At 41.1% G+C, this 15,990-nt stretch overlaps 6 protein-coding genes and 1 pseudogene across 7 annotated transcripts in view; 5 read left to right on the forward strand and 2 right to left on the reverse strand.

Moving 5' to 3' along the window:
• LOC146461372 (uncharacterized) overlaps positions 1–3,009 on the forward strand; it is a 68,050-nt gene extending 65,041 nt beyond the window's left edge. The window contains exon 2 of the mRNA XM_085087004.1: positions 2,540–3,009. The gene's annotated coding sequence lies outside the window, so the exon portion shown is untranslated. The remainder of the gene's footprint in view (positions 1–2,539) is intronic.
• The window catches only part of LOC146461377 (E3 ubiquitin-protein ligase TRIM71-like), a 39,688-nt gene extending 36,679 nt beyond the window's left edge, over positions 1–3,009 (forward strand). Inside the window, exon 2 of the mRNA XM_085086988.1 lies at positions 2,955–3,009. The gene's annotated coding sequence lies outside the window, so the exon portion shown is untranslated. The remainder of the gene's footprint in view (positions 1–2,954) is intronic.
• The window catches only part of LOC146461375 (uncharacterized), a 92,313-nt gene that overhangs the window by 49,327 nt on the left and 26,996 nt on the right, over positions 1–15,990 (reverse strand). The gene's annotated exons all lie outside the window — the stretch shown is intronic.
• The window catches only part of LOC146461378 (uncharacterized), a 69,134-nt gene that overhangs the window by 27,820 nt on the left and 25,324 nt on the right, over positions 1–15,990 (reverse strand). The window contains exon 4 of one of the 2 annotated variants that reach the window (XM_085087012.1): positions 10,528–10,625. The exons of the other annotated variant lie outside the window; for it this stretch is intronic. Within the exon in view, the coding sequence (XP_084943138.1) occupies positions 10,568–10,625 (58 nt within the window). The 3' untranslated portion in view covers positions 10,528–10,567. The remainder of the gene's footprint in view (positions 1–10,527; positions 10,626–15,990) is intronic. 2 annotated transcript variants of the gene reach the window in all.
• LOC146461380 (uncharacterized) overlaps positions 274–15,990 on the forward strand; it is a 51,044-nt gene continuing 35,327 nt past the window's right edge. Inside the window, exons 1-2 of the mRNA XM_085086984.1 lie at positions 274–2,477; positions 2,518–2,529. Of these exons, the coding sequence (XP_084943110.1) occupies positions 950–2,377 (1,428 nt within the window). The 5' untranslated portion in view covers positions 274–949 and the 3' untranslated portion in view covers positions 2,378–2,477; positions 2,518–2,529. The remainder of the gene's footprint in view (positions 2,478–2,517; positions 2,530–15,990) is intronic.
• On the forward strand, positions 6,061–7,462 carry LOC146461381 (uncharacterized). The gene has a single exon (XM_085086960.1). The coding sequence runs from the start codon at positions 6,068–6,070 to the stop codon at positions 7,460–7,462; it is 1,395 nt and encodes a 464-aa protein (XP_084943086.1). The 5' UTR covers positions 6,061–6,067.
• LOC146461382 (E3 ubiquitin-protein ligase TRIM71-like) lies at positions 13,713–15,675 on the forward strand (annotated as a pseudogene).

The raw sequence follows: 15,990 nt of genomic DNA on the forward strand, positions 1-15,990 counted from the left end.
ACCTCACGAGTGTAAAGAGAAACAGACGCAGAAAATTAGTGAATCTCTCAAACATTGGCCTAAGGCAGTCTGATGTGAAAACATCTTGACAGCTTCTTAAAAGGTCATGCTCTCTTGGTCGCATAAACAATTCCTAGAAAATCAGGATATTTTTGACACCATTCTTATACGACGTCACGTCAAAACATTGCAATCACCGCTCTAGATCTGTGATTCGTCAATACCGGTATTATAAGCCTGATAAGAAATAACATCCCGTCAACAGACAAACTTCATTCATCTCTCAACTGCATCATTTTGAATTCCAAACCTTCGCTTCGCGTCCTTCACTATGGATATTAAGACTTTGCTCGATAATCTTCATGATGAAGTATCCTGTTCTGTGTGTATGTGCCCCTTTACCGAGCCAAAACAGCTGCCTTGCTTGCATAGCTTCTGTCTTAAATGTCTGAACGGGATTCATCGAGCGAGTCCAAGACAAGATATCATATCATGTCCAGAATGTCGCAAGGAAATCAGGATCCCAGGAACTGGAAATCCCAGCGAGTTTCCCACCAACTTCAGAATAAACAGCCTCCTGCATGTGTTAGCCATTAAAGAGTGCAACACAACTGGCGCAAAATGTGGAAACTGCGACAAGAGAAGCGCCAACTGTTTCTACTGTTTCCAGTGTTGCTTCTTCTGGTGTGAAAACTGTATCGGGGGACATAATATCATCCGAGCAAATAAAGAACATTGAGTGCTGGCGATAAAAGATTTTCAAGATCAGGACATTGAAGACGTGCTAAAGCGACCAGCGTTTTGCCAGATTAAACACCACGAAAACGAAGCGCTGAAGTTCTTTTGCAAGAAATGTAAAGTTGCCATTTGCAACGCTTGTGCTTTAACAGAGCACGAAGGTCACACCAAAGTACTTCTGGAAGATCGAGCAAATGAACACAGGCTACGAATGGAGTCTCTGATTAAATCGCTAGACGAGATAGCAGAGGAAAAGAGAAATGAAATCAGCGAACTCGACCAAAGCAGCATTGATGTTCAGGTGCAAGTATCTGACGTAAAAAGCAAAGTGCAGGCGACTGCAGATCAGATGATGGCAATCATTGAAGCGAGGAAGCAGGACATTTTTGGCGCAGTTGATAACCAAGCGAAAGATTCGCTCGAGTGTTTCGCGCTGAGAAAAGGCGAAGCTGAAAATCAACTTCATGTCATTAAATCAGCCATCGAGGAAACCAGACAACTTTTGAGACGAAGTTCCAGCGCTGAAATCCTGGGATTTAATGAAACATTTGACACGATCCTTCAGGAACAAGAAGCCCAAGGTAAAAGTGACTTTGAACGTATCCCTCGGTTTAATTTTACTGAAAATAAAGAACTACTTAACATGTTAAACACTAAGGAGGTCGGTTCTTTAAAAACTGTGTTTAACGAAATTAAGACACAGCAATCACGTGCACAAGGAAAAGAAAACGGTAAAGCAATTACTGCGTTTGAAGGAAAACATGTCCGTGGCAGTTATTTTGAGGTTAAGACCCAAATCAGACTCTTCAGACCTGTGCTATCTTTTGGAGAATACGGTGAGTCTGTTGGAAAGCTTAATACACCATGTGGAGTTGCAGTGAATAATCGAAATGAAATAGCAGTCACTGACTTAAATAACCACAGGGTATCGGTATTCAGTAGTGACGGTACCCACCTAAGATCGTTTGGTAGACAGGGACGAAATAAAGGTGAATTTCACTGCCCTACAGGGATAGCTTTTGATAACAATGGTAACATTGTAGTGGCGGACCATAATAATAACAGGGTCCAAGTGTTCAGTAGGAATGGCGAGTTTCTTACCAAGTTTGGTGAGAAAGGAATCCTTGATCACCAGCTTCACAATCCTTCAGGTTTATCTGTCACGAGTAACGGCGATATTATTGTGGCTGATCAAGGTAACAAATTAATTAAGATATTTTCCCCTCGTGGGCAGTTCAAACGTAAATTTGGCGGACAAGGCTCTTTCTCCCGTCCCTATCACTGTATCCAGACGGTGCAATATTTTATAGTCTCAGACATAGGTGAACACTGTATCAAAGTGTTTGATCTGGAGGGAAATTTTGTGTTTAAATTCGGTAAGAAGGGCAACAAGGAGGGTGAGTTCAATTGTGCTGGTTACTTGTCGGTTAACAGAGATGGGCATGTGATGGTTTGTGATTCATGGAATGACAGGGTTCAGGTCTTCGAGCTGAGCGGAAAGTTTGTAACAAAGTTTGGAACAAAAGGTAGTGGGAAAGGAGAGTTTGATCGGCTAGTATCTACAGTAAATCTTAGTGATGGAAGGATAGTTGTGTCTGACTTCTCGAACCACCGAATCCAGATATTTGAGCTCATTTGATATCTCACCTATGATATCAATATCAATCAAATACTCACTGTTGATTCAGAAATTTCTGAATTTTTGTAAGAAGACTATTTTGAGAAATAATTATATATTTGTATCGTTTTCTAGAGGCCAGTAGCAGGTTACATCTTAAGTGATGTCTTTTGTTTGATTGAGATTTTGTAAATGAATGTGTTGTGGGGTTTTCAAAACTAAGATTGTTATAACACTTCTTGCATTCTACTATATCTACATTATATATTAATACTGTATTACGGAACAATAATGTTTTGCTTATAAAATGGATTTTGTTAATTGAACGTTTTTTGAGGGCTCAAAAGGCCACGATTATTCCTTAAATTTATTGTCTCTTATATTACTGTGTAAGGAGCTTAATCTTGTTAAACAGTTGGCTTAAGAAAACTAGCACATTGTAGGGTGAAGCTAGTAATTTAAATAAATATGTTCTACAAAAATATTGTCAACTGATTAACTCTTTTGTATGTTTTTAGCATGTCAAGGTAATGAAATTAACATCACAAGATACAGAATGTTTTATGACATAAGTAAATTAATATTTACTTGCAAGTAGATTTGTAATATACCATAAAGTGAGGTGTAAATAAATGGTAACGTTTGTTCTTAAATGCGTGTGACGTGTAATTATGTTTGATGATGGTCAATTTGGAGTGGGAATGAAACTTTTGTTTCTGCATTTGGACTTCAATCTTTTGAGATAAAAGAAGAAATGAGAAAGAAAATAAAAAATATATATATCAGCCAATAATCACTACTTGATTGCTAAATTTACATTATGAAGTGTTCCTAATCGTATTGTCAGTCTAGCAAAATTAACCAAGCAAAAAAAAAAAATAGACAAATCGAATATTTATTGCTTTTTATGTTAAATTACCTAGTATGTAGATTATGGAAAATCGAAAAACAAGTAAGCAAATATTAAAGCGTAGTAAAGTCTTGGACAGTCTCAGGAAAGTACTGTAATTTTTGCATTTTCTAAAAGTTTCTGGGAGGCTATTAAAGAGTCTAGCATTATTATCCTGGAATGTCAATGGATGTAATCCAAGTTTACCTTTCAGTCCAGAAAAAAGCCAAGATATTCAGACAATTCCTTTTTATATATTAAAGCTCACCATTTTCCAAGCTACACAATGCTCACTCATTCAATAATAATAATAATAATAATAATAATAATAATAATAATAATAATAATAATAACAATAATTTAAATAATGATAATGATAATGATAATGATAATGATAATGATAATGATAATGATAATGATAATGATAATGATAAAATTCCTTACAACTTAAAGTAAGCCAAGTTCAGAGCACTAAAATGCATACAGAGAAGTATGGTAAATACTTGTGAAGTTGTCTGGCGGACTGCAGGACGGTTCGGTGTCTCTGAACAAGCGAATTTACTTAATTGTTTAGTTTTGATTTTGAGTTTATCAATTTTGAGACCATCATGGCGGGTAATGGAGCGCGGGAGCGACTACAGCGAATAAACGGGAGGATAAAGTGGACTGAGGCAGCGAACAGTGACATTCTGGAATGTAAAAAGCAGGCCCAGTTATTGGTAAACTCGGAAAATCCACCGCGCTTTGACAATGAGGGAAGGAAAGGCTATATGCGGATCATGAAAGGGCTCTGGGAAGAGAAGGGCTATGGTTATCTCAATCTCTCGGAGCAGAATCTAAGGGACCAAGCGGCAAACCTGGAGAAAACATTAGGGGATGTTGGACAGAAAATAAGCAAAAGTATTGCAACAAGAGAGCGCGGAAGGAACAAAGAATCTGTCGAGTGTTTTCAGAATGCAAATACAGAAGACTAGAATTTGCATATGGAAGAACGTGAACCTGTGCCGGATGAATAGCCTAACACCCTCAGCTTAGATACATGCGAGCTTTTAGAAACCGTTCTATTGACACACGAACAAAAGGAAAGTCAACAAGTGGTGACCCTGAAGATATTAACAATGTGATAATGGAGTTAATGAAGCAATGCAAAGTATCCCCAACGGACAATCCATTTAGTTATCTTTGGATTGCAAATTGTGTGCTTTATTCTGTTGTCACGGCATTTCTTTTGTACAAGGGGTGGAAAAAACAAGGGTCAAACAGATCGTCAAACCACAAGCGTAAAAGATCAAAGTGGCAAATAGTTTACGAGGAAATGGCGGGATCCATTCGGAAAAAGATCTCAATCGCCAAAGCGGAAATTGACCGCCTGAAAGAAAACAGAAAACTGACGAAAAGAGGGAAAAGGAATAGAGAGATCCTACAAGAAGACTGCAAAGCGTTATCCATACCTTCACTTGTGAACTACATGGAACGACAGAAATGCGCGTTGAGGAAGTTGAAGAGAGCTTTTGGCAGGAAAAAGAAAAACGAAGAAGCGAGGGTTATAAACCAACAGTTTAAAGGTGATGCAAGGCAAGTGTATGCCAATATGAAAGAGATGCTAGCCAAGAACGAAGAGTGTGATCGTGCCAAGTATGATGGAGCCAGCGGAAACACTCGTGAAGAGGAGAGAGAGAGGTTTGGTAGTATCGAAGAGGCGAGTTCGTTTTGGAGAGGATTATGGGAAGGAGAGGGAACTGGGAATAGTAGGGCTGCGTGGCTGGACGAGGTGAGGCAAGCGATTTTTAGCACCGACGGATGAGGCCTGGACACTAGAAACCACTGAAGCAGTAAGTGTGTTGAAAAGAAAGAAGAATTGGAGTGCCCCGGGGTCGGACAAGCTGGTTAATTTCTGGTGGAAGCGCGCGCATGCGCTACACGAGGGTGTAGCTCGGTCATTTGAAGCGATCACGAGAAGCGACCATGAGTATCCATCCTGGTTCGCTGAAGGAAAAACAACATTGATACCAAAACCGGGGGAGTTCACCAGTGACAACCAAAGACCAATCACCTGTTTGAATACTTGTTACAAGTGGTTCACTTCGTGTCTGCTTGGTCCTACAGATCAGCATGTCGGAGAGCATGGCTTGATGAAAGGGTCACAGAGGGGTGCTAAGAAGGGCTGTAGTGGAACGGTAGATAACCTATTGATTGATAGGGTGGTGACATTGGATTGTCAGAGAAGAAGGCGTAATTTGAGTATGGCATGGGTTGATGTGAAGAAGGCATACGACTCGGTAGATCATGAGTGGTTAGGTGAGATGATGGTGCTGCATAGGTTCCCAAAGTGGTTGTGTGAGGTGATCTGTAAGTTGAGTAATAGCTGGAATACGAGAATCGTGGCTAACACGGCGCATGGACAGGAAGTCTCTGAGCCGATTGTGTTTAAGAAGGGTTTACCACAGGGAGATGCGCTCTGCCCAAGGCTGTTTACGATCTGTTTGAACCCCGTTGCCTGGAAGATTAGCGCCTCCGAGGGATACAAGCTATCGACACCGATAAGCGCCAGAGTAACTGATTTGTTGTATATTGATGATCTCAAGGTATTTGCTGCGTCCTAAAGTAAGCTGAATCGTGTTCTGGAGTCGACACAAGCTGCTATGGAAGACATCGGACTTCAATGGAACCCAAGGAAATGTGCAGTTGTCCATATAAGGAGAGGGGTCCACTCCCAGGAGACTTTCGGAAGAGACCTAGCTGAAGAAAGGCTACCAACTCTTGAGGAAGGCAGAACGTACAAGTTTCTGGGTGTTCTTGAAACCTTAGTTTAGGAAGAGAAGATGGCACTTGAGTTGGCAGCAAGAGAGTACCTGCGCCGATTGTCAGTCATCTGGTCCAGTCCCCTCTCAGACTATAATCGGGTGGTGACATCTAATCAATTTGCCCTGCCTGTGTTGGGTTACATGATGTGGACTCAGCGCTGGCCGGTTACAGATTTGAAAACCATAGACAGGGAAGCGCGCAAGATTATTGTGGAGAACGGCGGGAAACACCCTGGTGGCTCTACGTCCCTGTTGTACCTCCCAAGAGAAAAGGGCGGGAGAGGCTTACGTGCGGTAGAAACAGAGTATAAAGCGACCAAGATCAAAGCAGCGGTTAGATTGTATGAGAAGAAAGATCTGGCGATGGAAATGGTGAGGGAGTTCGAGGAGAGAGCTGAGTTACTGGGGCATAGTTCGTTAGTTAAAGATGCTGCAAAGTTTGCGGAGGATCTGGGCGTCAACTTACACCTTAATCACCCAGATCCTGTCGGTGCTATGAGCAACGGGGGGATCATCCCATCGTACCGTGTCAAGGAAGTATTGAAAGAATGTGTGGAGAAGAAGTTTGAGAAGGAAATACGTGGACTAGAATGGCAGGGAAAGTTGCTCGCTGAGAGGAAGTCCGATTTACAGCTGTGCAAGAATGAGTGTTTCAGTTGGCTGAATCAATGGAGTTCATGTCCCTCGCACACTATTGCCGGTGTATTTGAACTGTACGAGCAACTTTTGCCCACAAAGCTATACTCTAGTAAGAAGACACATACGAGTTGTCCCGGGGATGTGAAGTGTAGGCTATGTGGTCATGCCCAAGAAAGTGTCCCGCACATTCTGGCCGGGTGTTCTGCACTAGCTCAGAACAAGTATTTGCTCAGACATAACATGGCTTTAAAAGTCCTGTTCTACGAGCTCCTACGTGACCAAGATCTTCTTGAGGAAGTACCACCATGGTACTCGCCAGTGATGCCAAAGCCGGTGTACAAGTCAGAACAAGTAGAAGCGTGGTGGGATGTACCTGTGTACGCAGATCATCAGGAGGTGCGAGCCAACCTGGTCGATGCGAGGGTTGTGAATCATGAGAGCAAGAAAGTCATGACCATAGAGATGAGTTGTCCATGGATTAGTAACCGAGAGGAGAAGAGCGAGGAGAAAACCAGGAAGTATGGTCCCTTGAGGTGGGAACTGAAGGAGCAATATAAAGGATATGAGGTGCACCAGTATAACATTATCATGGATGTGCTAGGCGGCTGGTCGAAAGAGACAGAGATTAGTGTGCGATCACTAGTTGGGCGACAGACTACTCAAGTCCTAGAGAGAATGCAAAAGGCGGTTTTATTGGCGACGCTGAACATTGTAAGAACTTTCAAAGTAGTAACATGTTGTTTTAGTATACCAAGATTGATAGACCAGCCATGAATAGACGAGCTATGACTTTTATACATTTTTATATAAACTATGGCTTTTAGATATTTTTATATATTTTATATTATTAGACTATGGCTTTTATATATTTTTATATATTTTATATTTTTATACATGTCTGTATTATATTGATCGATTCACGTGCTATTAAGTTTCGCTTGGCTCACAGGTTACGCTACGCGCCCTGTGGTGCTTCTTATACGGTGCATACAGATAGTTTTACTGCGCATAATAATAATAATAATAATAATAATAATAACAATAATAATAAATAATAATAATAATAATAATAATAATAATAATAATAATAATAATAATAATAGTAATATACTTTATTGTCCTCTCCCCAAAGGGGCTTTTCAGGGATAATAAAACAAAACAGGAAGAAAATGAGTCCCACATGGGAGGGAAAGACGCTGGTATCCGTCTATTAATTATTAACTACAAATTCTAATTTTAAAACATCCCTTAATCTTCAACATTTTTTTATTTCTTTTAATTTTACCAATCCTGCTTCAAGAAAAATTATTTCCTTCCAAATATACCTAAAAATCACCCCAAAATTCATAAAACACCCCAAAACATTAATTTGTGTAATGAATGGAGGCTTTTTGTATTGCTTGAAATGCGAACAAGATATTTCCATTTGACCGATTTTAAGCGGCGTGAAAACGGCTTTCAGGTGTACTCCCACCCTAAGCTTATTTAATTATGTGTCATTTGACTGAGCCCACCCTGCTCTGGGGCGGACAAATGCCCGGCTCCTGGGACGTACAGTGAGGAATTTGTGAAAAACAGCACCAAAACCAAGAAACAAACAACCAGAAAAGAACTTGCTTCTACAATACCGTCGACCGCCGTGGCTCTAACATACATCAAAGGGGTGTCGCAGGCTCTATGCAGTACCCTTTATACTCAACGTACGCTCAAAGCCACTAGTTTATTACCTTTTAGCTAGCTCATTCGGTTATTTTTCTCTGGCGGTCCGAAGTCATTTTGGCTGTTAAAATTATTGCGCAACGCGCACGGGTGCCAGATAGTTAGACAGCGGAGATAATTATTAAAGAGAAAAATTAATCTCTACGAGTCGGAGGGCTCGGGTTCAGGTTTACTTTAAGATCGATAGAAAAAAAGTTTCTTCTTTTTCGCTTTTGAAAGCCTACCACTCTTAAGACTCCAAACAGTTTTCAAAATATAAACTTACCTCAAAAATACAAAACTTACGAAAAGTGTTAAAAGTTTAGGGACCATGGCCCTAAATTATTCCGGAGCCCATCTCGGTGAGGCGAACCGCAAAAAAAAAAAAAAAAAAAAAAAAAATCAAGGCGGCGTAGCGTGAGGCCTAAATGAGGAATAAATGAGGCCGCTTATTAAGCCATTATGGTTTTCTTGTTAAATGAGATTGACATTTCGACTCCTAAGCCAACCATTTAACACAATGCGAACAATGTTCTTTACCTTTTACGCAACACTTCATTCCCGTATGGCGCCCACGAATCCTTGTAGCGCAGTTTGGTGTGAATTCTGCGTTACGGTTACCACTGTTCACTTCCGCATTTACGAGTTGGCTCACAAAAGCCTTTGATTAACAACAGGGGATAAAAGATGTTCACATTCTCAGCTTCAAGGTGATATTTCCCAGTTCCCGTGATCACATCCCATTCCCATTGTGTCAATTCCCATTTTTCCAGTGCAAAATGGACAAATCTCGGTTCCTAATTTTACCTGTTCAGGACCCTCCTCTCGTGGCGTTAAATGAACGCAGCCGTTTCCAATATCCAGGTTATCAGCATTAGTTCTCCGTTCTTATGGAATTCGAAAAAAAAAAAACACCAACAGCGGCTCAGCATCGGAACAACGACTTAGTCCCGACATTCAACGGTCTCATTCGGCCGAGCCGCCATTCCTTGAAAGCAAAGACAGCCCTGGGAACGAAATTGTGGGAGCAAATGCACAAGCTTACGAGTTTCAGTTCTAATCCATAAAGATAGACGATATTTGGGGAAGTGCACATGTGGTGAACTGAAGCTAAAAGAGGTCTGCTTAATTTGGTGAGGCTCACATTAGCCTGTTTTTACACCGGTTCACAGGCTTGCTGCCTACTTCATTTTCCAGGTATCATGAATTTGCGGTCCGTTCTTTATCTTCAACTGTTTATTTAGCAACATCTTACAAGCGGTCCCTTTGATGCCAGTTTATCTCCTTTCGTCCGCACAATAACAAGATCTTGCTGAGTATTTCTTTTATTTCTTCGTTAAAGGTCATGGATACAAGTTTGCCTTAGTGATAAGAATTGATGATCAATACGGGAGTACAAAAAGCATTTTAACAAAATAAATTTCATCGTGGTGATATTAGCGTACTTTTTCGATCACGGTGCTAAAAGCAGGTTGTAGATGGTGAGCTTCGTCCCTAACGCCGAGATGCAGCTCTTGAAATTGCGGGTTTCTAACAAATACGGATACGACAAGGAAAGCAGAACTACCGACTGACGAATATACTTCGAACCTCGTTGTAAAAGCGAGGCTAAGTGCTAAGTTTTTGTTATAAAAATTAGTTTTCATTCATATGCAAACAAAACTAATTTTCATATGAAAAGCTTTGCACTTAGCCTCGCTTTCACAATGAGGTTCACAGCAACACGGAAATGGCCTATTGAGACATGTTTATTGAGTCTCATCCCGTTGTGAAAAGTAGATGAACATTGTCCTCTTTGTGTTACTTGCAACGCAATCAGTTCCATGGCAAAACAAATTTCAGACGGCGTGCTACTCAACTTGGTTTGCGATGGTCATTCCTGGCAAGTTATCACCATTGTATTTTGAAGTTTTTGTAACACAGCTTTTGCCAAACAATCTTCGTCCCTCTCGTTTATATAATTACGTTCCCTACACCATTTGGTAGGATGATTAAGAGACAGTTATAGCAAGTTCCCATCTGATGTCATTATAAAAATTGCCTTTTCGGTATAGTCCACGTGTAAAGATTATTTCCATGTCAAATGTGACCATATACATCCACAGAACTGTAAATGACCATTTCAATACCCAGTAGATTACCGTAACACACGCATTCACTACTGGCTTAATTTTCCTCGCCTCAATCAAAAGGTGGATTTCTTTTTCGTCCCGTGGACTTGGAGTCTGGTCTCACTTCCCTAGCATTAAGAAACTAATAATTGAAGTTCACCCCATCGAAATCGTTCACGAAAACGAGGTCAGAAGAATTACTACAATCCTGTTGGCCAAAAATGTAAGGAAGTTCTTCATGTAACAGCGCGCAAATGACACTAGGTACAATGTATTTTAAAATGATCATGAACATGTGTGAGAAACCTAGCGTCTTCTTTAGAATACCAACATTTTGTCCAAGTCTCCGAAGGATGCCTAAACAGAAGATGTCTGACAGTAAGCCAACGACTTCCAACTAAATATTGACAAGGCTCCCTAAAGCCAACGACACAGCGATTTTATATGTCGATTGCTGCGAAAGGCAAAAATCGCCAGGTGTGCCCGGTGCAGCGATTGCGATTTTCGCCGATCGCAGCTCAGCGATCGGCGTATAAAACCGCCGATATCTTGCATGTCAGATATCGACGATTAAATTCGCTGGGTATGCCCGTTCTCGCGATTTTCAACATTTATTGCTGTGAATCGCCAGTAAAGCCAACCCATCAGGTTGGGCGATTTTATCACATGAGTTTTCAAAACTGCCACGTCGCCGCAATCGGCGAAAAAAAATCGCCAGGTGTGTTCCTGGCTTCAAACTCGTTCCCAGAGCCTGCGTTCCTTTTGGTCAGCACCAAGGAAACAAGACCTCTGGGCTAATCAATGTCAAAATCCAGTAAATCGAAATCTGATTGGATATTACATTTTACCGGAAGTGTCTTTGAATTGGAGGTTTCAAAACAAGAAATGAAATAGACTGCCGGCCGGTGAAGGATATCGGAGCAAAAACCGCCATAGAATCGAAATGCAACTAAATATAATTCGCTTTTTTTTGCAGTGAGTAAACACGAAAAAGAGTTGATTTAACTGGAGCAGAATTTATTGAAGATTACTTTGTTGAACAGGAACAGATATTTTGTCAGCAGTCCAGCAGAAACATAATTGAACTTGAACAAGGAAAACCAACGGCCTTTGTCACCACTGCGTTAAAAGCGGAGTATTCAAGAATGCGTGACCCAAAAAGTGGTTCAGAAAGCGGACGGACAGAAAGACAAAATATTAACGCTTGGAATAGCGATCGTTGTCACTCTTTACACAACAGTTCATTTGTGAGCAACAGATCATTTGTAAGTTTGCAGCTTGTAGGACTGATAAACCACATCGAGTGCAGGTAAAAAAAATTTTTTTTTCCGGGTGAGTTTCTTAAGCTTAAGCTGAATGTGTGAATTGAAAAAAAAATTGCCGATCTTTCTGATAAGCTTAGATTTTCAAGTTGCTGGTTATTTCGGTTGAACGTTTACAGAGTTAATTGTTTCTTGTTATTAAGTGTACTTCTGCCATTTTATTGTATTTATTCTGGGATCGTGGTATCGTGGTATCGGATCTTGTGAAACCTTGTGAAATTTATTCAGAAAACGCGAGTGTAATTTTTAAATCCCGTAAGAAACTTGGACTGAGCATCTGGCGAAATGGTATGACCAATGGAACAGAAAATTCACGGAATTTCCACATTTCCGGGAAAAAGGACAACAGGTTATCGACATATTTGACTCTTTACCGGAAATTTAGGTTGAATAGATCGCGCCCTTTAGATTTGGGAAACACGTCCGGTAGTAATTTTGATTTGTCGATGGAAACAATGGTCCCTTGACGGTCTTCACAAAAAGGACACGAGGAGACCCCGCGAACAAATCTGTTTGCCTTTGGACAACTGGCCGCTGTTCCCCCCGTGCAAAGGAACTTTTGTTACCCAGCGTTCTGTTCGAACGTTCAATGTGTCCATGGCGTTCTAGCCGCGGGTCTTTAGAAATTTCAGAAGCGAGCCGACTTGAAAGAAAATCTTTCTAGCAAACGTGTTACGGCTTCAATCGAGTCGGAAATGCGCTGGAAGGATAGATATTCATCTCTACTTTGATTCTATGAAGGAATTGGGACACCAGAGATGATTTTAACGGATTTATTCCGTTTCACGCTTCGGGCATGGCTGAAATAGAGTACCGCCTTTCGTTACACTTAACAGTGGAAACCAGAATGACCCTAACTCACCGAAATCGCTCCGAATCGGCTTGAAAAAGCTGGTAAATGACAAAAAATACAAGAAGAAACATGGTAAGTTGACTTTATTGACAAAATACTGCTATTTTCTACTATTTTACACAAATCCGTTGTATTCCCATACAAATCCTTATAATTCAACGGTTCTCTGATATTGAGCTTGGACTGCCTGTGGTCAAAATAATCAACGCAGTATTTGTATTCATGTCTGATTTACACTCATCATAAGTCAATGCATTCATAGCAATATCGAGATCAAGCGAGGTCTAATAAAACTAGTAAGTATCCAGGCAAATCCTTCGATGCCCTCGATGCCAAACTTTATCATGATGTTTTGTGCCATTGCTGTCGTATATTTTTTTTCGGCCGCAGCCAGAACGACGGCCGCCGCGAATCGAAATCGCAAATCCACGTTAATAGAGCTCCAAGAGCAAACGATTTCAGAAATATTGCAACAAGCAGATTCTGTAATTACTGAGGACCGTTTGTAAATAAAATATTTAGCTAACTTTCCACAGGTGAACGCGATTCAGGCAGATGAAAAGGGCTTCCGTTTCCTGAACTCTCCGACGGTATTTGAAAAAGTTGGGCCAACGATTTCAAAGTGGTTCTATCAACGCACGGACTCTACTGCGCATGTCCCCCTGCTGACATAGTCCCTTTAAGGCAATACTTAGTTGGCAGAAACCCGGGATTTATAGAGATACAGGCTTTTTGACTTGCCAAGATTGCCAAAGATTGAAATCCGGAAGTTCCTGCACTAGTAGAAGGGTTTTCAATTGAGTGTCTAAAGTAATTTCGCGTTTGCTTTTTTTTTATTGCGCTCTGTGATTGGTTAGCAAAACTCGCGCCACATTCTGAACCAATGAAACAAAACCAAAACCAATCGTGATTTGCTCGCACGCGTTAACGTGATTTGCTCACGTGATTTGCTCGCGCGCGAACAATACCATTAACATACCGTCACTAGAAAATACTTCAATGACCTCTCAACTGCATCATTTTGAATTCCAAACCTTCGCTTCGCGTCCTTCATTATGGATATTAAGACTTTGCTCGATAATCTTCATGATGAAGTATCCTGTTCTGTGTGTATGTACCCCTTTACCGAGCCAAAACAGCTGCCCTGCTTGCACAGCTTCTGTCTTAATATAAATGTCTAAACGGGATTCATCGAATGAGTCCACGTCGAGATGTCATATCATGTCCAGAATGTCGCAGACAAATTAGGATCCCAGGAAGTAGAAATCCCAACGAGTTTCCCACCAACTTCAGAATAAACAGCCTCCTGGATGTGTTGGCCATTAAACAGTGCAAAACAACTGGCGTGAAATGTGGAAACTGCGACAAGAGAAGCGCCAACTCTTTCTACTGTTTCCAGTGCTATGTGTTCTGGTGTGAAGAGTGCATATCGTCACACAACCTTATCCGAGCAAATAAAGAACATCGAGTGTTGGCGATAAGAGACTTTCAAGATCAGGACATTGAAGACGTGTTAAGGCGACCAGCGTTTTGCCAGATTAAACGCCACGAAAACGAAGCGCTGAAGTTCTTTTGCAAGAATTGTAAAGTCGCCATTTGCAATTCTTCTGTTTTAACACTTCACGCCAAAGTGCTTCTGGAAGATGGAGCAAATCAACACGGGCTACAAATGGAGTCTCTGATTAAATCGCTTAACGAGAAAGATGAGGAAAAGAGAAATGAAATCAGCGAACTCGACCAAAGCAGCATTGATGTTCAGGTGCAAGTAACTGACGTAAAAAGCCAAGTGCAGGCGACTGCAGATCAGACTGGATGGCCATCATTGAAGCGAGGAAGCAGAGCATTTTTGGCGCGGTTGATAACCAAGCGAAAGAATCGCTCGAGTGTTTCGCGTTGAGAAAAGGCGAAGCTGAAACTCAACTTCAAATCATTGAGTCAGCCATCCAGGAAAGTAAACTACTTTTGAGACGAAGCTCCAGCGCTGAAATCCTGGGATTTAATGAAACATTTGAGACAATCCTTCAGGAACAAGGAGCCCAAGGTAAAAGTGACGTTGAACGTATCCCTCGGTTTAATTTTACTGAAAATAAAGAACTGCTTAGGATGTTGAACACTAAGGGGGTCGGTTCTGTAAAAACTGTTTTTAACAAAATTAAGACGCAGCACTCAAGTGCAGAAGGAAAAGAAAATAATAACTGGGTTTGAAGGCAAACATGTCCGTGCCAGTTCCTTTGAGGTTAAGACCCAAACCAGGCAGTTCAGACCTGTGCTATCTTTTGGAGAATACGGTCAGTCTGTTGGAAAGCTTTCTGGACCTTTTGGAGTGGCAGTGAATAATCGAAATGAAATTGCTGTAACTGAGTTAACTAACCACAGGGTATCGGTATTCAGTAGTGACGGTACCCACTTAAGATCGTTTGGTAGAGCGGGACGTAATCAAGGTGAACTTCACTGCCCTTCAGGGATAGCTTTTGATAGCAATGGCAACATTATAGTGGCGGACTGCAATAACAACAGGGTCCAGGTGTTAGCGGAAATGGTAAGTTTCTTAGCAAGTTTGGTGACAAAGGAAACCTTACTCACCAGCTTCAGAATCCTGAAGGTTTATCTGTCACCAGTAATGGTGATATTATTGTGGCTGATAGAGGTAACAAATTAATTAAGATATTTTCCCCTCAAGGGCAGTTCAAACGTAAATTTGGCGAACAAGGCTCGTTGTCCCTTCCCTTTCACTGTATCCACACGAAGCAATATTTTATAGTCTCAGACGTGGGTGAACACTGTATCAAAGTGTTTGATTTGGAGGGAAATTTTGTGTTTAAATTCGGTAAGGAGGGGAACAAGGAGGGTGAGTTTGATTGGCCTTGTTACTTGACGTTTAATAGTGAGGGGCATGTGATGGTTTGTGATTCAGCGAATCACAGGGTGCAAGTGTTTGAGCTGAGCGGAAAGTTTGGAACCAAGTTTGGAACAAAAGGCAGTGGAAAAGGAGAGTTAAGGTGACTCGACCCAGTTATTTTTTGGCGGTACCACCCTACTTTGAAGCTCTCTGGTATCCCCACTTTTGCTTTTATCGTAAGTTTAACACATAGAATGTATAACATATAGATCAATCTACAATATAGCAAAAAAATTTTGGCGATCGGAGTAAATGTCACGTGGTTAAAGTGCCACGCCCCTTTTAGGTTTGAGTCGAAATTCTGCTGTTGCCGGCTTTTTTTCGTGAGAATCTCTCGGCTACACATAGTGCGCATTAGTGCCTTGCGCTGAACAAAGTTTCAACAAAATCGCAAAGACCCAATTCGAGAAATTTAGCGC

This window comes from Pavona decussata, unplaced genomic scaffold (assembly GCF_977016875.1).
Source record: "Pavona decussata unplaced genomic scaffold, jaPavDecu1.1 SCAFFOLD_199, whole genome shotgun sequence".
Lineage (NCBI taxonomy): Eukaryota > Metazoa > Cnidaria > Anthozoa > Scleractinia > Agariciidae > Pavona > Pavona decussata.